This window comes from Takifugu rubripes, chromosome 19 (assembly GCF_901000725.2).
Source record: "Takifugu rubripes chromosome 19, fTakRub1.2, whole genome shotgun sequence".
In the NCBI taxonomy this organism is placed as follows: domain Eukaryota; kingdom Metazoa; phylum Chordata; class Actinopteri; order Tetraodontiformes; family Tetraodontidae; genus Takifugu; species Takifugu rubripes.
In genome coordinates this window covers 5,374,562-5,393,720 of record NC_042303.1, presented here as the reverse complement: position 1 = coordinate 5,393,720, position 19,159 = coordinate 5,374,562, and the positions used below count along the sequence as shown (strand labels likewise).

The 19,159-nt window shown below is 38.0% G+C and overlaps 2 protein-coding genes across 3 annotated transcripts; one reads left to right on the top strand and one right to left on the bottom strand.

Annotated features, from left to right (window-relative positions):
• Positions 1-1,349: 1,349 nt before the first annotated feature.
• snrpc (small nuclear ribonucleoprotein polypeptide C) lies at positions 1,350-6,430 on the bottom strand. Its single transcript, XM_011617225.2, has 6 exons — positions 6,037-6,430; positions 5,528-5,570; positions 5,347-5,455; positions 5,022-5,081; positions 4,559-4,660; positions 1,350-1,796 (listed from the first exon to the last, which is right to left on the bottom strand). The coding sequence occupies exons 1-6, from the start codon at positions 6,042-6,044 to the stop codon at positions 1,675-1,677; spliced, it is 444 nt and encodes a 147-aa protein (XP_011615527.1). The 5' UTR covers positions 6,045-6,430; the 3' UTR covers positions 1,350-1,674.
• A 1,374-nt stretch (positions 6,431-7,804) lies between these two features.
• On the top strand, positions 7,805-14,038 carry ilrun (inflammation and lipid regulator with UBA-like and NBR1-like domains). Of its 2 annotated transcripts, XR_965548.2 has the most exons (6): positions 7,805-8,098; positions 9,989-10,143; positions 10,270-10,467; positions 10,554-10,858; positions 11,480-11,758; positions 13,643-14,038. XR_965548.2 is itself a non-coding variant. In XM_003976294.3 (5 exons), exons 1-5 carry the CDS (start codon positions 7,941-7,943, stop codon positions 11,513-11,515), a joined length of 852 nt encoding a protein of 283 aa, XP_003976343.1. In that variant the 5' UTR covers positions 7,805-7,940; the 3' UTR covers positions 11,516-13,848. The 2 variants fall into 2 exon arrangements, 1 of the variants encoding a protein (XP_003976343.1); XM_003976294.3 differs by having other exon boundaries at positions 11,480-13,848.
• Positions 14,039-19,159: the final 5,121 nt, after the last annotated feature.

The following is a 19,159-nucleotide window of genomic DNA, read 5'->3' as shown; positions in this document are numbered from 1 at the left end:
TGACAAATCTCTGGGGAAATGATGCACTTCAGCCACTAAAGTAGCGTCTCAGGCATACCTTAGCAACACTAACAGCACTTTAGATTGGTCAAAAGTGATCCGTAGTGTTGTAAAGGTAACAGTTACATAACGGTGGCTCATTGGACAATGGGAAGCTCATTCCAGAGAGGCAGAGCAATAAATAAATATCGCCCAAAATGTATTAATCTTGATTTGTTCATTAGGTGACGCAAATTGTAGTGACGATTCTGTATTTTCAGACTAGGATAACTAGTGCGTCCCGTTTTATCAATACGGACGGCGTATATTTGTTTCTAAATACGGGACGATTCTGTTTTTCAAGGGACGGTTGGCGACCTACAATAGTAGTAAAGTGTAATCGGGAAGGGGCAGGAGAATGCAGGCCCTCGGGAAAGCAGGTATAATAATTGAGACACAGTGAGCTCCCCTCATGGCTGGCAGGTCATAAGTCGGAAGCCCACCATTGAAGGTACGGTAAATGACAATATCAATATGCATTTCCCCAAAACACGCGTTATTATTTTAGATAATTATCATGATGGTAAATATGTACAAATGCCCATTTCCCCCCCAATATGTTTAATTAGTTATTGAATCTATTAATACAGTCTAAAGTGAAGGGCTTTTATTTTGGTACTTCCTGTTACCGGCAGTGTAAATTTGTATTTTAACTACTTTAGTCTCATCCGAGAGATTTGAATAGTATTTTGATTACCTATTTAGATTCAGTTTCAACATTTAGATTTAACTTTTACATGTAATATTTTATATTTGCATTTGACTAATTAAGTTGGAAACTAAGGTTGGAAATTCTGTTGTAATCATTCTAAAACGTGACTTGGAAAAAAACATCAAATCACCTTTTTGAACGATTAAAGCTAAATGTGACAAAATATTGCCGTTTTTATTTCTAGTGTAAGCTGCTTTACAAACATCACCATACCTTTCCATCATCTGGAATCAGTCTTAATCTAAAAAGTGTTGCCAATAAACTTGAAATCTCCCTTTAATTTAACCTCAGCTGTTATTTTATACCATCACTTGTGTAATAAATTACTTCAAAGAAATAGATATTAAAACAGTACATTTAATGTAAGGTGCATATTTTTAAGTGAAGTCAACTTGCCTATCTTGAAGCCATCCATCCATATCATCTGCTGTTTTATGAGTGCAGTCGCAGAGGGGCTGGTGCCTATCCCAGGTGTCATTACAAATTGCTAAAGCCCACAATAACAATCAATTGTTAGTCCTTCCTGCTGTCAATGAAAGGTGCTCTGTCGTGATATTGATAGCAAGGTGTCTTTATCGACATGAAGTTTAGCCTGAAACCCTGTTTGAAATCATTGCTTTATTTATCAAACCAATGCTGTGAAATACATCAAAAATATATAAAACCTAAAACAAAGCAAGAAAATAAGGTGGTAAAATATGACTTCTCAAAAGTGGCAAGTCAAGATTTTTCTAACAAAAAGAAAAAACTGTTTTTTAAAAATAGGGGGAAAAAATTAAAATGGTCTGAAATTGAAAAGTAATGTGAAAAGTAATAAATATTACAATTCTAACAGGGGACAAAAGACAAATCCAAGTGTTTAAGCAAATGTCTGGATGAGACAGTCTTGATGGCAATGATTAAGAGACAATATCTATTAGTTCTTATCGGTCTGGTCGCATCATGCCCGGCCTGGCTGGCATCATCATAGGTCGAGGATGACGCATCATGTGTGGGGGTCCTGGCATCATCTGCATGGGTCCACCTATCGGCGGCCTCATACCACCTGAATGTGACAGTCATGTAAAATGCAGTAGTTAGTACCAAAAATGACTCACCTGGCTCCACCCCACTGCTTCTTCCATAACACATTAAAGTAGGGCTGCACAATACCGTATTGGCCCGAATATAAGACGGTGTTTTTTGCGTTGAAATAAGACTGAAAAAGTGGGGGTCGTCTTACATTCGCGGTCTAGACATTATACCCATTCACAACGCTAGATGGCGCCATATATATTTAAAGCGAATGCTGAACTTAACGTCGCAGGCCAAAGCGAACCCCTGTCACGAAGAAGAAAAATAAAAAAATAGCGATAAGAAAGAAAAGAGAAGAAAATAAGAGAAGAGATAACAGAAAATAGAGAAATGTAGCGACAATCTGGAGAAAAGTGGGTCGAAGATATAATCATTTGTTTCAGATGTACTGTAATTATTTTCTGTATAAAAATGACATTTGGTGTTCAAAAAGTCTTTTTTCAAACTTGAGTCTTGAAAAAGAGGGGGTCGTCTTATAATCAGGGTCGTCTTATATTCGGGCCAATACGGTATTAGAAAAATGATGCAATGGCAATATGATTTACGATATATAAACAAACATTAAATATTTTACTTCAAATCTATTTCAGCTTTAGGTTTACTTTGTTGACAAGTGACTAGTGAATCAACACTAGAAAAAAAAAATAATGAAAAAGATTTACCGTATTTTCACGACTATAAGGCGCACCTAAAAGCCTAGAATTTTCTAAAAAATCTACGGTGCGCCTTTTGACCCGGAGCGCCTTTTGTATGGATTACGGTAATATTGGTTAATCGCGGCTACCGTAGTCAGTAGGCGTGGCCGAGGTAACAGCAGTAAATTCAGTCCCAAACCATTTCTGTCTGTAAAGACCCCAAAATGGCTCCTTGCAAGAGACGCGCTTTTGACGCAGAGTTCAAAGTGAAGGCTATCAGTCACGCAGTTGAACACGGAAATAGAGCAGCGGCAAGAGAATTTAACGTGAACGAATCAATGGTGCGGAAGTGGAGGAAGCAACAAGACGACCTGCGCCAGGTAAAGAAGACTCAACGGAGCTTCCGAGGAAACAAAGCAAGAAGTGGATTAACAAAGGAACTCCAGCCGCTAGATATTGGTGTCAACGGGGCATTCAAAACTAGACTGCGAACTGCGTGGGAGCGGTGGATGACGAACGGCGAACACACGTTCAACAAGACGGGGAGACGGCGCCGAGCGTCATACGTCACTATCTGCCAGTGGATCGTAAATGCCTGGGCATCGACCGTGGTCCGAGCTTTCAGGAAGGCAGGGATTGTCACTGAAATGCCAGACAACACCAGCGACACCGACCCTGATGACGACTTTGACGAGACGGAGCCGGCCATGTTGGACGCCGTATTCGCACAACTGTTCAATTCGGACACCGAAGAAGAAGAATTCGAGGGATTCCTGGATGAGGAATGAACTGATAAAGTGATCTTTACGTGTTTCTTTTGTGTGTTTACAACTTAACAAGGCTGGTCATACTGTGAATATGGAAATTACCGTTTGAACAACGTTGTTATATTGCTATTGTTATATTGCTATTGCTATCGCTTTGCACTACTTCGAGAGTTCGAGTTACCGTATATTGTGTTTGCACTAACGTTTGATTTACCGCAACGGTACTACGTGATAAAAATGTTGCACTAAATCGAAGATTTATTAAACTCCACTATCCACTTGTGATAAAAATGTTGCACTGCCTGTTATAACTCGCTGTTATTAAACGAACTGTGTTACGCGAAAACACTACGTCACTCGGGAAAAATAATAAAACAGCTGTTTATTCGTTTTGGGAGTGAATAGAGTTGTGAGAACGACGGTTTGTATTCTATTAATAAAGTTTGACTGACTTATCTGGCTGTTTTATTGACATTCCTTTTAGCGCAGCTCGATCTAGTGAACGCTTCATGAAACCACAGGCACTACGCAGTTTCTATGCTATGCGCCTTATAACACGGTGCGCCCTGTGTATGAAAATATTTCTAAAATAGGCTGTTAATTGAAGGTGCGCCCTATAATACGGCGCGCCTTATGGTTGTGAAAATACGGTATACATTCCAACAATCCAGTTTTATTGGGGGAAAAAAAAAATCAGCATCTGACTTGAATGACAAATCCATCAAAGATATTCCACCAGTATAGTGGCTTTTCTATCAGGTCTAAGGGTATAAGCTTGTTGCAATATGATGAAGGAATTTATTCTAAAGAGAGGGCAATTTTTTGCAAAATAAAATACAACAAAAACAAAATATCCCACATTATTGGCTAAGAATGATTTAATAAGTAAAGTTGAATATAAACTATATGTATCAATACAACATGTGTTGGGAACACATTTTATCGTAGCATTTTTTAATTTTATATAGGCCGACACTTCAGTCCTCCCTCTGAGACTGATCATTAATTAGCACAGAATCCACCTGTAATCCAATGCTTATTTCCACCACTTAGAAATTACCTATATCGTTATGTGATTTGTGGATTTGTTAAACCCAAGAAACTTTAGAATATATGTGTATGAGTTTTTTGTTAGATTACATTAAATGAGGTAGAAAAAAACAAGTTAAAACTCAAAGATCTTTCCAGTTTTGACAGATTTTTAAGTTAACATGGGAGATAATGAGAGTGAGTTCAAGGGCTGTTTTTTACGATGCCATATCAAATAAATTAATATTGCAATGATGATAAATGATTAAAATAAAGAAGACTTTTTGGTACACAAGTCCTACCTGGTCCAGCAGGCATCATTCCATGGGGTGGAGGCATCATGGGCATCATAGGTGGGCCTCCCATTGGGGGAGTTGGGAGCATTCCTGGTCGAGGAGGGCCACCTAAATTCCAAACAATAATGTAACCTCCGACTTCTAAACAACATTTAAAACTGATAAGAGACATGCTTTTTAAAAGAGATTTAAACCATATTAGGAGTTGGTACCCCTCACAATGGATGCACACGTCAGTCTTTACACATTACTTATACTTAACACAGAATGAAATTTATGAATTTAACAACTCTTTCTGTGAAAAATGGTTAAAACTACACCACTAAACAATAATATGCATAGGTTTTAGCTTGTCTTAACAAAGACACAACTACATGACAAGATCACAATAGTTTTCTCCATATAAAGGATACAACTCAAAAGTCTTCTGATTTTTGTTTAGATTGCCAAACAAAGATAATTTACTCACCTGGGGGAGGACCACCTGGGAAAGGTGTGGGAGGAATCTTTCCTTGTTGAAAAGCAGCCGCTGTTTAAAATAATAAAAATAATAAAATACATCAGATAAAGGCAACCAAAAATGCAATATTTGTTAGGTTACAAGTTTTTGTAAATACATTTTTTTTTTTATTTGTAATGATGCTTCAAATGACTTAAAACTGATTATTTGGATTTTTCTGGGAGAAAAAAGAAACTGCAGAGTTATTAGGTGGTGAACATTGTATGGACTGTATTTTATTAAGCACATCTTAATAAACTTATACTTCTTTTTGTAAAAAAGAAAACGTATGTACTTGTTTTATCGATTAGGCTCTGAGCCTGCTCCTCCATCCATTTCTGATAGTAGTCTTTCACATTTTCTTTGTGTTTACGGCCGCTGCAGTGAGTCTTTCTCACTGATGGCTACAAGGGAAATAGAACAAACGTAATGATATTTGGCATATGAAATGTACAAATCAATAACAACGAACTTACCGAGTCGTGCGTAAGGTAGGTGTCACAATAATCACAGTAAAACCTTTATAAAAGAAGATTAAAAAACACGTAAGAACAGCGTCTAGCACAATGTCTAGACAATTGCTATTATGTAGCAATATATTTTCTTCTAGACCATACACATTCTACGTTTCAACTGAAATTGAGCATTATCCTACTAACCCATTGGATATAAAATGACAAAAAAGCTTCGTTTCTTACAACCAAAATCATTGAAGCTCTATTCTATATATTCATTGCAATGCATGTTAAAATCATCGTTAGTTAATCTCTTGGGTTTACAAGTTTAGTTCCAGCTAATAGACGAAGCCCGAACAAAGCTGCTTGTTTTAATCTGAAGACAAACCGAGATATACAGGGATCTAAATGGGACACAGTTAGGTTTGATGCATACGCTACCTCCATTGTTTTTACTCATAAACAATCGTCAAGTCGGTTAAAAATAATCTAAAATCACACTAAACATAAAGAGTAAATATTATACATACTTAGGCATGGTCCACAGCTACCTCTGCCAAAAGCGCGATTCCGGAATGGGCAATATGCGCAAGAGGCGGTGACGTAGTTCCGGTAAAATTTCAGGACGTTGCTTAACATCCGGTCACCAAAGAATAGGGCAATAACAAAACAGTAGCAGAAGTCACCCAAACAGCATGCGAAGCTATTTTTTGATTGTGTCGTTTATTGAATCCATGGTATTTACAACATATCGACTAAATTTCAGGATGACGTGTAAACGAACAAATTATGCTTTTAAAAAGGGGAGGACAGCACTTCGTGAAATTACATTCTCAGTTTCCATGCCTATCCCAAAAAACATAGAATTGCAGAAACGACGGGTCAAATTAGAAGAGACAATTTTATTGTTACAAACAACTATCGAATTTGTAGCCGACTCTTCTTCGAATCTTCTGGCGGATCTGGGTGTTCTCGAAAAGTATTCCCATTATGGATGGGCGGATCGATCCCGTGGTATCGATATATCGATACTCACAAGCTACTGATTTGGTATCGATTTTCTTTTAAAAATATCGATACTAACTAAAAAAAATTGGGGGGTGTATGCATCACTTTCCGCCGTTTTAGATTAGTTACTTAAATTAACATGTGCCGGGACACCCCTATACCTGGCGGCGTATTGAGCTGTCCATGTCACGTGACAGGAGATAGCGAATGAGCATCAACGTTCAACATAGCCCGCCGAGCCGACACAGTCAGAGCAAAAGGCAGAGCCCGAGGAAATAATCAGCCAGAGACGCAATCGTTTTAAAGCAGAAAATGTGAATATGATACTTTTTCTGAACAGCAATCTGAGACTTCAGTAAAGTGTGATGACATACCTCAAGTGCACTAAAGGTGTGATGGTGTCAGACATTGTTCTAGTTTTCTCATGGAACATTGAGAATCTACACAGACATCTCATGGAACAACTGTCTTATGCAGGTTTAAAGGATAAGGAAATCCTAGTAATCAATAGACCATAATAAATTGTATATAAATGCTCTGTATTTGTCTTGTGATTTGTCTTCAATGTAATAATATTTTGACTGACAAAAATTGCCAGTAAGAAATGAACGGTATCGATATCGATGAAAATACAAGAAAAAGTATCGGTATCGTATCGAATCCCAAAAGTGTGGTATCGCCCATCCTTAATTCCCCTAATATGTGAGATCTTCAGAGGGTTTCCTATATAAGGTAACAATAATAATAATAAAAATAAAAAAACTATTTTTTCAACGCTCTATTTTGAGGATTTGTTCCAGCCACTGCTAAAATGTCTTGGTAGGTTTCAAAGTACCAGTGTCAGAAAATTACATTAAATTTGGTCTTTAATCACATTAAATTTGGACTTACAGAAGGACAGATTTGGTCACTTTTGTGTTATGTCTAATTATCTTGAATTGGGCTTTATGCTGCAGTATGTCTCTTTCACTGCATTGCACTGTGAGATGTATCTTTATATTGTAAAACTAAACTACTACAATTCAAAGTTTTGTTACAAAGAACTGCAATGTTTCGATTCGTGATCCTAGGATCATTGTATTGAAACATAATGTAAATGCGTGACTGGCTGGATGAATAAATGAATGAATTACTTTCAGATTCTAAATTTGTTTGGGTGTCTGACGAACGGGGACTTTCTCTTTTTTATTGAGAAACCAATGAAAACCAGGCTACAAATAGCAACAGATGACGTCGACGCCTAATACTTGATTGGCGAAAGTGACGTGCGGGCTGTTGCAACGTCAAACATCGTCCCCCCTGTTCATGCCATGCGCACTGAAGCTTGTTGTTGTAGAGCTGGTTATTATGGCTGGACAAGGCCTCGGACTAAATTGAGAGAGGACCCCCACAACACCCCGTCTTGGCTACGGGATAACCGCTGCTCATGGAGGGCACAGACATGGACGTGGACGCGGAGCTTATGCAAAAGTTCCGCTGCATGGGCACCACGGACAAAGATGTACTCATTTCCGAGTTTCAAAAGCTTCTGGGATTTCAGCTCAACCCAGCCGGGTGCGCATTCTTCCTGGATATGACCAACTGGTGAGTCCGGGGATTCGGTGGCCTTCTGTCGGACAGCTAATGGAAGCCTACTTACTGATCTAATTGGGTTGTTGGCATACAAAAAATTGCTAAGAACAACTAAAGCATACGATGAAAATTATTTAGTTAGACTCCTTATGGTATTGTTTGGAATATATGAGTTTCCTTAGTGATGCTTTTTGACAGCAAGCATAAATTGAAAAGTTTGTTTTTCTGCTTGATGGTGATATTTATGCAAAAAGATGAGGTAGACTATCAGCTGGCTTTCTGAAAGGGGAGAAATTAACTATCAGTAAATAACTTTAACTTAATTAATAGTTTGTTGAGAAAACTCTGGACCTAGTTGCTTCATGTTCAGCATATTCTAGTAATACCTTGCACCTTTAGTCTTACTTGCTAGTCGTGATTATCTGCTCACAGGCTTGATCACAGCAATTTGTATCCTCAGTATGGGATGTCACTTTATGTGTGAAGTACTGTCGTTGCAATTGACATGTTAAAAAAAAAAACAATAGAAAATGAAAGGTGCTTCCAAAACTGCGCGTCAAACTCGATGAATGACCGCAAGTGTTATTTGGTAGACTTTGCACACTACGGTTTACTGGCCATCTGCAGTTATATGGTGTTCTACAGATTATAACAACGTTTAAGAGTTTCAGGAAGATTTTCAGACGTCCATGTGCAATTATTGTGTACTAATAATATAAAGATTTGTTCAGAACCATCACCAAGACTCTAAGATGTCATGGGGGACAATAGAAATTATGGGTTGAGGGTCAAATCCAAATTGGTAGAATATGATAATTAAAGCAAAGAGCTATTTTACAACATAGTGCAACATTTATCTTGCCTTTCATTGAAAGTGGCTTTCATTGATAGAATGAAATAATAATAATTAAAACAAAGTGCTATATATGATATGCTATTTTGATACTTTTAAAGGGTAAATAGTGAATAAGATTAGTTCAGTAGAGTGTTATCTACATTAGTCTCCTTTTTTTCTTCCCAAATTCTTGTTCCAGTGGAAATTACTTTTAGACTGATACTACATTTATTAACATTTTCCTATCACTGGGTGATCAATAGAAATTTTTACCCAATCATCTTTTATTGCTGGTGGTACATTTAACAACTATACAATAATTATTTTGCTATGGGTTTCAGAATTTTCATACAATGAAAGAATTTATGATCATATTTACATTCGCGGTCAAAAGTATATCTTGTTGGTCAATTAGGTGAAATATTGCCCTTTTTCCATACAGTAGCACAACACAGGAATATATGTATTTATACAGTAATAGTCTGTACTATTCATTTACAAGAATGGCCTTACACAACTGGTCAGTATTGAAATTATTTTCTGGTTGAAAAGCATCACAGACCAAAACAATCAGCAAGCAGTAGATGTTTCTCCCTCCAGCACCTGTATGTCTTGTCTTTTCCAGCAGTTTCTATGCTGTTAGTTTTCAAAGGTCAGAAGAGGGAAAATGTTTCTCAAAAATGTAGAATATCAATTTAAAATTTTACTTTTTAGTGCAACTTTTTTTTTGCATTTTTTTTCTAACTGCATTTCATTAATGGTTGTCACAAATGTAAAAATGTTTTTAGGTTTTACTTAATGAGAAAATTGACAGATGGTTTAAGTGTAGGATTGAGTTCAGTTAAATGTAAACGGTAAGATAAAAACATAACAAAAACTGCAGCCTGCAAAAGAGAGGGCTGTCCGCCACACTCCAGTAAGAAGTAGTTGAATAATGTTTGTTCATTGTAATTTCTTTCAATAAGTAAATATGCACATTTCCAGCTGTTTTTGCCACTTTACCCGAACGCTTGCTGATGTTGATGTTACCTTTTATATTAAACAGAATTTTTTTGTCATCGGAACAGGAACCTGCAGGCTGCTATTGGTGCATATTATGACTTTGAAAGTCCCATTGCCAACACACCGTCCATGTCCTTTGTTGAAGATGTGACAATTGGCGAAGGAGAATCTGTTCCTCCAGATACCCCCTTCACAAAGACCTGGAGAATACAAAACACAGGTTTGTACTTTCCCATGTACGGTACAGTATACGTAACTATTCTGAATGTGGACCTACCACAGTAAATGCTAATTTTGTAATTGCTTTGGTTGTTGAGCTGAGTTTTGCCATCTTTGTGGGTTATAGGTACAGATGCGTGGCCCCCTGGGGTTACTCTAAAGTACATTGGTGGGCATCAGTTTGGGCATGTTAACACAGTTATGGTAAAGTCACTAGACCCCCAGGAAATATCAGATATAAGTGTGCAAATGAAAAGTCCTGCAGCTCCAGGCATGTACCAAGGCCAGTGGAGGATGTGTACAGCAACTGGATTGTTCTATGGAGGTAGCAAATCTATATTGTTACACATTTGTTTGTAAAAGAGGACAGATTACTTGATCTGTGTTTTTTTTTCTTGATCGTCTCCACAGATGTAATCTGGGTGATTATAAGTGTAGAAGTTGGAGGGCTTCTTGGGGTTACCCAGCAGCTGTCCTCCTTTGAGACAGAATTCAACACACAACCACAGCGTAACGTCCAGGAAGATTTCAACCCTTTTGCCTCCCCACAGAAGAACAAGTGTGACACACCTGACAATAGCTTCAAAGACCCTAGCGGAGTGTGGGATCAAACACAAGAGCCAAACCAAGAAGATCAAAATGGACTGTCACATAATGCTGTAAATAGAGCATCAAATGGTCTCCAAACCAATCTTTCTGTGGTGACATATGGTCAGGTATGAATTGAATATAAGAAATAATTTAATTAATCCATGGGTAGTGCTCTCTATGTTGTTGTGCATGCTTAAATGTATTAAGATTAGTGTTTATATCAATTTTTACCTAGTTATCCAGATGAAACCAGAACATCACCTTCTTATATACTTGAATGCAGAAAGGCCCGACAGTCTTTAAATTAAAATATATTGAAAAACATATTTGGCAGATTGACTCGCACTTAAAGTAATAATTCAAAAAAACAAACAGCTCTGTCCATATTTAATAGATTATCTAATTTCAATGTTTCCCCATTTCTGGAAAGCACAAAAACCAATCAGTTTTTTTTTATCAGAGATAGGCTTAACTTACAACATAAATGTTTGCTTCAAGTGCTCAAAAAGACCAAACCGCTGACCATGTGATTGAATTCAAACACATTGAACATTGTTTTAGTGTGTTGTCATAAGATGTAAATCTCAACGGGACTGCAGGAAGACTAATGCTGTCATATATATGTCAAGTAAGAAGTTGAAAGCCTGAAGTTAAAAACAGCAAACTATTTTGTTTTTTTATATCAGGTCTGTGTGTTTTGCTTTTACTTTTTCATCTTAATTAACTGCGAACCTTTTTTTAAACAGGGCATTCATGGACCCTATCCATTTGGGCAGAGCTAGAATGACAAAGACCCCCTTACCCTCCTTGGCCGATGAAGAGTGGGAGGCACTAAAAACCAAGGAGTTGGGGTGGGGGGAAGAACTGTTCTTTTTTGTTTTTTTAATGACTCATGAGAAACCCTGTCCTTGGCCTCAATGGGCCTTTCCACAGAAACCAACTATTGTGGGTTGATGGATCCCCTCAGCTCCAGTGAAGCATCCCATCTGAGATCACACCTGGATCTGCATGCGTGAATGCATCATGTAAGAGTTCTTGAATCCTGGATATTTAAACACATGTCTTGATTGATTCCAACTGTAACACATTTATGTAAATGGGAGTTCCATCTTGGACATCCTTCAATGGCCACATGCTAGTTTTGGGGAAGTTCCCTCACAAGTCTGGATATCTTTTGAGTTTGAAAATTGTCAGTGGATCCCTTGTTTAAAGGCCTGAAAAGGTGGAATGTAGGGTTTTATTTTAAGCAGGTACAAACCACCAAAGAGGTTTTTGCAGAAGGATGGTATAAATCCTTTAAATTTTCCTTTAAATAAATTGGTTTACCCAGGTTTACCCACATTAGTAAAACACATAGAAAATGGATGGATGCAAATAATAAATGGTGCAGAGACATTCCCAAAATGTCAGTGGTTGATATGGAGAACATTTATTTCCATATTTAAACTTATTCACATCATTGGCTCATTTCATATGTGTGCACAATAACAAGACATAGAATGTGTGTGTAAATACAATTTACAGCCCAAAAAAATGCAACTATTAAAATGGGAACTAATGGACCTTAAAACTATGAAAAGCTGAATTTATTGATGGACTGACTGCTGTTTTTGTCTGCAAACTTATGAGGTTTGTTGGTCTGAGATCACCACAAATATGCACCTGTCTGACATTAAATATTTCTCATAGTATTGTCAGTTCGCAAATGCTTTAGTTTCACATCACATTTCTACCGTCACAAATACAAAAGCCACCTTATGTGAAATGAGACATGATTTGTACAAGGAGAATCAAGTTCAAATGTTTCAATGTTCCAAGTAAATGTAAATGGCAGCCCTGTGTAGGAGTCATTTAAAAGTGAAATCTAAACATTCTCATTAATTGTGTGGGGTGTTGGCTATGGGAAATGTAAAATGGATGTGTGCTGATATGAACGTGAAGAAAGGTTTAAAAAAAAAAAAGCCATCTAAATCTACTTTGCCTAATGTGTGAGTGTAAGGTTAAATCTATGTCTATAAAATGTGCATAAGAGTGTGAATCTGTGTATGTCATGGTTTCTCTTTAGGGTAACTAACATTGAAAATGGTGTTTACATTCAGGCGAAGGGCGAAGTGTATGTTCACACACACTTATAGCTGGTGTTCTACTTGTGTTCACCTCCTGAAGTATTGCCACTCACTTCCTTCCCTGTTATTTATTTGCTGTTCAATTGTGCGCCGTGGATGCCCATTTACGACCAGCAGGTGGCGTGAGAAGTCACACAGTCAGCTTAACTTGAAAGATAAAGTGAAGAGTTGATTGATTGGCATCAGGATTAGCACTGATGTACTGTTACTGCTATTTGCACAAGGCTGTTCAACCCTTAACAGAGGGATTATTATTGTTATTTTTTTCTAGCATTGCCAGCATTTTTACAAAGTTATATTGATTTTTTTTTTTTTTTTTTTTGCTTATGCTTTTTGTTCTAAAAGCCCATCTTCAATATTGCCTGGTTGATTTTCCAAGCTTGTAACCATAAAGAGTTCAATGGGATTTCACTGCTGTCTACTTTTTAAAAAGAAGAATATATGTGTTAATCTATTACTACACTTGTTCTTGCCATGTTCAGGTTTTCAGCCAGTAGTTTGCATCATATAATTTGGGGGGATAGGGAAAAATAACGGGAAAACTAATAGAGCTGCACAATATTGTTACACTGTCCTTTGAAGATAATGTTATTTTTTTCGCAAATTCATGTGTCTGATCAAAAATTTGTCCACTGCGTAATCCTGGAACACGTTATTCATGCTAATGAAGTGATCTACAGGAGTAATGTGTGTAAAACTCACCAACATTCTGTGTTTACACTGCTGTACATGTTTCACATCATGTGACAGTCAAATGGCGTGCACTGCATTTCTTTCTTTCAGTCAAATCTACAAGCCCTACCTGGTCAGTTCATGTGTGCATTGGTGTGGAAGAAGAAAAGAACCTGATTCATTGCTGGATTCATTCTATACTTTTATGTACAGAATGAGGCTGGATGGTGAGTGGATGAGATGAAAGTTTACAAAAACATAAAATAGCACATTTAGCTGAGGAAAACAAACTGTTGAAATAAAGCTTCCCATCAGTATTGGTGACTGAGCGTTTGCATGATTAATGGTTCAGACCTTTACCCCGTTTAGCAAATGTGGATGTAAATTATTTAAATAATTGAACTGGTCAGTGTGATGGATGATTGTCCCTGAAATCAACAGAGCATGCAAAGATAAAATCACACCGTTGCTACAAAATATATACTATATTATATTTTTGTTGCCACCAACTTGAAGGTGTCCATGTGATCATTACCTCATTTCAATATCAGACACTTAGACATATATGCAGTGAAAAGTAATGTTGGTTTTATAGATATATTCAGTGGCCCACAAAGACAGTTTAATATAATCTGTAAATGATCTTTTAGAATGAGTGAGGATTTAAATAATGTTGTTTAATAGTGGTGTAAACTAAATTTTTTAGCCTGTTCGAAAAATGTACAGTAGTTATTGTATGAAACAGACTGTGAAGAGCAGAGACTCATTTATCAGCTATGCAGACAGATGCAGAAAATAAAATCTTCATGGTCACCAGATAAAATTCCTGTGCAGAAGGATTCAGTGGAAACCAGACTTTACTACATATGGATTCAATAATTAATAATTTGTCCAGCATATGTGATTTGTGCTAAACACAACCCATAGGGAAACAAAAGGTCGAAGAGAGGGCAGTTTCCCTAAGCACAATATCCTTTTCAGACTGTGGATTTGGATTTCATTGAACTTAAAAAGGTAGGGCAGTACAGATATTGTTCAGTGTTGATTGACACTTTCTCAAAATGGGTAGAAATTGTTCCAGAAAAACACCCAGATGCAATCACAGTGGCAAAAGCACCATGTAAATATTGTTCCTCAGTAGGGCATTCCACAAATCATTTGGAAAACAGGAAAAAATCTTGGCATTCAGCAAAAACACCACTGTTCCTACCACCCACAAAGTGCAGGACTGGTGAAGAGAGCTAATGGAATAATAAAGAGCAGATTAAAAAAGTGCATGGCTGAGCCAGGAAGAGCTTGGCCAGAATGTGAGGAGAGGAGAGGAGATTTCCCAGTGGGGTGACAGAGGCCTGTCGGGTGATCATGTTTCTGGACCCTGGCAGCCTTGGCCTATAGCAGCATAACTAAGATGTTAATGATTAGACGACCCCCTAAGTATGATAATTTGTCTGCCTATGATAGTAACTGGGACCACAAGTAGACCAGTATTCTGAGAGCGGAGTTGTCTATTGGGCTGGTAAGGTGTCACTAGCTCCTCCAGGTAGGATGGAGCTAGGCCTCTGAGGACCTTGTTGGTCAGAAGAAGGATTTTGAAAATTATTCTAAATTTAACGGGCAGCCAATGAAGAGACGCCAGTACAGGAGTAATGTGATCTCTTTTGTCAATACCTGTCAGAACTCTAGCTCCAGCATTTTGAATCACCTGGAGGCTTCTCAAAGAGTTGTTTGGACACCCTGATAATAAAGAATTACAATAGTCCAGCCTGAAAGTAACAAATGCATGGACTAACTTTTCAGCATCTTGCAGTTTCAGTAGTTTCCTTATCCTTGTGATGTTCCTCCTTGTGATGTTAACCAAGGTACAGTGCCAGGAGGAATGTAAGGAACTGTATGTTAGTGAAACCAAACAACCTCTCCACATAAGAATGGCACAACACAGACGTGCCACCTCTTCAGGCCAGCACTCAGCAGTCCACTTACACCTAAAGGAGAGCGGGCACTCCTTTGAGGACAGCAAAGTATGGATACTGGCCAGAGAAAACCACTGGTTTGAGAGGGGTGTCAAGGAAGCTATCCATGTCAAATTGGAAAAACCATCCTTAAACAGAGGTGGTGGGCTGAGGCACTTCCTATGACCCACGTACAATGCAGTCCTCCACTCCTTCCAACAACAAATCAAACATTCATACCATTCCAGGAGACCTGGTGACTCATGTGAGGGTGAAGTTTTAGTTACTCATGCTGTTCGTCACTAGACTCAGATCAACCACGCAAACAACAAGAGTTCCTTGCAAGGGAGAGTCAAGCAGCAGTTCAAGCTTCCTCTGTCAAGTCTGATTGTCTGCTGCTCGCTTGCCTCTTTTATTGGTGCAAACAGAATATGTTTCGAAACAGGATTTCATAACTCCTTGTCTTCTGACATCTCCCATCTTAACAAACTTCTCATATTTTGACAAACATGATACATCTGGGTGCTGGGTCCGGTTGTAAACAGCTTCAGCACTTTTGTAACACATTCACACATTCCTCTTTCCTGTCAGCATTCCTCAAACACTTAAAATCTACACATCACAGCATCTAAACGATAATAGTAATAACAACAATTCTTCTCACACTCACCACCATGTGAGCCAGCAGACAAAGGGGAGACACCTCAACCGAAACTAGGTCAACGACCCTATCAACGACCCTGCCAACGACTCTCAGGTGACCACTCAGATCATTAACATGCCAATGGTCCACAGGGGCTATATTTTCAAGCTCGGTCCCCAGTGAGTTCAGAACTGAAGAAGCCTTCTGAATAGAAGCCGAAACGTTTTCACAGAGAAGAAACACAGTCCGGTTGACAGAGAAAACTGCCTTGGATAAGGAAGGAGAAGATTTGACTGGGAGTTTTGCAAACAAATCCACTCTCTTGGTTCACCTTTGCAGGATGGACAAGCATTCTATTTAAAATTCTGACTCTATTTTCATTGTGTTATTGTTCTTTTGTTTATTTTTTGGATGTCTTTTACCTTGCTTATGTAGTTTGATAACTAGTTAGAATTCTAGAGCTGTAACAAATGTGATGCTGGCGGATGATTACACGGCTTTGATAAGAGAAGGAAAGGATGACTACTTTGTAACTGATTATGATGCTGAAACTGATGTGTGAAGAATGATATTGTTGATATTCATTCTGTTGTGATTATTGCTATGAAAATCCTGAAGAAATGTAGCACCACTCTGTGGTTTCAAATGATAAACAGGAGGGAAATGTTGGAAAAATGTACAGTAGTTATCCTATGAAACAGTTAGGCTAAGATTGTGAAGAGCGGAGACTCATTTATCCCCTCTCCCTCTCCTCTCCTCTTTCTTTACCCAGCTGGCCATCAGCAGGAGGGTCCCCCTACATGAGCCTGGTCCTGCTCAAGGTTTCTTCCTGTTAAAGGGGAGTTTTTCCTTGCCACTGTTGCTTGTCTGGGGTTAGGCCCTGGGATTCTGGAAAGCGCCTTGAAACAATTTTGATAGTAAAAGATGCTATATAAATAAAGATTGATTTGATTAGATTAGATCAGCTATGCAGACAGACATAGAAAATAAAATCTTCATGGTCATTGTTATGGCCCACTCGTGAAGTCCACAACAAATGAGGAAGACGCGCTGTTTAACATTTATTTTCTAAACCAAAAAGAAAACACGAGTATGGCAGTTGAGAATGAAAATCAATGGTGTGGGCATGTGCCTGGATGAAGTGAGTAAAGGGGTGAGGTATGTTGTAGGTGCAAAAGCCAATAATTCACCAAGAGGCAAAGCAGCTGGGCACGTGAGATGGAGTTGCAGAGGTAGAAGAAAAAGCCTCAGAATACTGGATCAGGTGGAGCTATATAACCTGCAGATCACTGGCCAGGTGCTCCAATTAGGTTAGCCCTACCCTGCTGGAAACGTGCGAACCACAAACAGTGGTTGTTATTATCTGATTATCCACTGTTTTCCACTGAATAAAAGAAGCATGCAAGAGGCAGGTTGGGATTTGGCGTGAGCTGTTACAGTTTGACTGTGAACAAGCTACCTTCTCCCCCTTGCAAGTAAAATCTACACTGGCTCAGGATGTGTTTTCTGTCTGATCCAGGCTATATCTGACACCTTCATAGAATGTAAGCATATACCAGCTGTTATTTTTCATGAAGGTTCCACTATATGGGATCACTTACTGTAGAAGTATTCTTGTTTTCCATGTAAACTTGTAATAACTGAATAGAAATTATAGCAAATTATCAGGACAAGATGTTTTTCAAACTTGGACTTAAAAAAAACCACACACACTTTTGCAGCCTTTTTAGCTGTTAATATTTTAAAGTAATCCAAAGAGATTTCACTCCATCCTTCCTAGTGAATCTCCCACAAAGTGGATTGGAAAAGGTTTTCTAAAAATCAATTGGCCTTATAAAACAATTGACTTGGTTTAGCAGCTTTACCAGGAGAATGATGTCTAGGACTGACAGTTGTTGACAATAGGCCTTTTAAATTTTAAAATCATCTGCTAAATTTTATTCACTTGAGAAATTGGTAATGCAACTTGAATGTTGCAGGTAGCTGCTGTATCACATCTGACCATGTTTGTGCACACTGGTGCATTCAGTTGAGTTCTGAATGGGGCTTGTGTGACAGGGTGATTGAAGGCAAATATTGACTTTTGGCTTAGCTTGGCTTCTCCAAAGCTGCTCTCATATCTGTGATCTGTCAATTTACTTGAGTCAATAGCTGTGTTTACTAAATGATGAATACCTTCTCATCATTTCTCTGATACACATTAAACATGATGCTCCATGACCAGAACTATAACAGCAATAACAATAAAAAATAATAATAGTAGATTGATCATGTTATTATAGGAATCCAGATACAAATGCAGGTTTGAATTTGAATACATCATAATGGAGCATGTTTGTATTATTTAAGATCTTCTCCTAAATTATTATCATATCTTGGCTGTCACCGCCCTATTAGAGCCAGGCTCAGACATTCCACGATGAAAAAGTGCAGCAGACTCTTGCAGTTAGTTGGAGACAGGAAACAGATGCATGATTTCATTCACCATCTGGCTTTTAGAGTTCGTACTATGTTGGAGCACTGACGTGATTAGATTAGAGATTTTATTTGTACGGGTGAGGGAGACATGAAGGAACTGTAAAAAGTATATTTGACAAATTCTGCAGAGATTCTCTTTCATGGAATTCAAAACAACAGGCAGAATAAAGTGCAGTGTTATCAACAATGTTATCCTCCTTTGATAATATTGTTAACAAGTGCAACATCCTTAGTTAATATTCTAATGTATGTGGAAATAAGTTACTGTTATTCTCTCTTCTGCTGAAGTAAAAAGCATCTATGACAGATGTGCTGTTAAGCTGATACCAGAGGCATTGGGTGGACCCTCAAGGTGAACACAGTTCTTCAACCGCTCAGTGTTTGCCGATATCTATTTAATTTTCAATGTATTCAATCCGCAATTTGCTGGAATGAAGCCTTTGTATCATGTTTGTATTGTGTTTCACACTATTTGTTCTCCTGCTCTGTTGCATAAGTCAGGGAGGCACGCACCTGTGATACAATGCTATAAATTATATTTACAGAACTAGAATAATA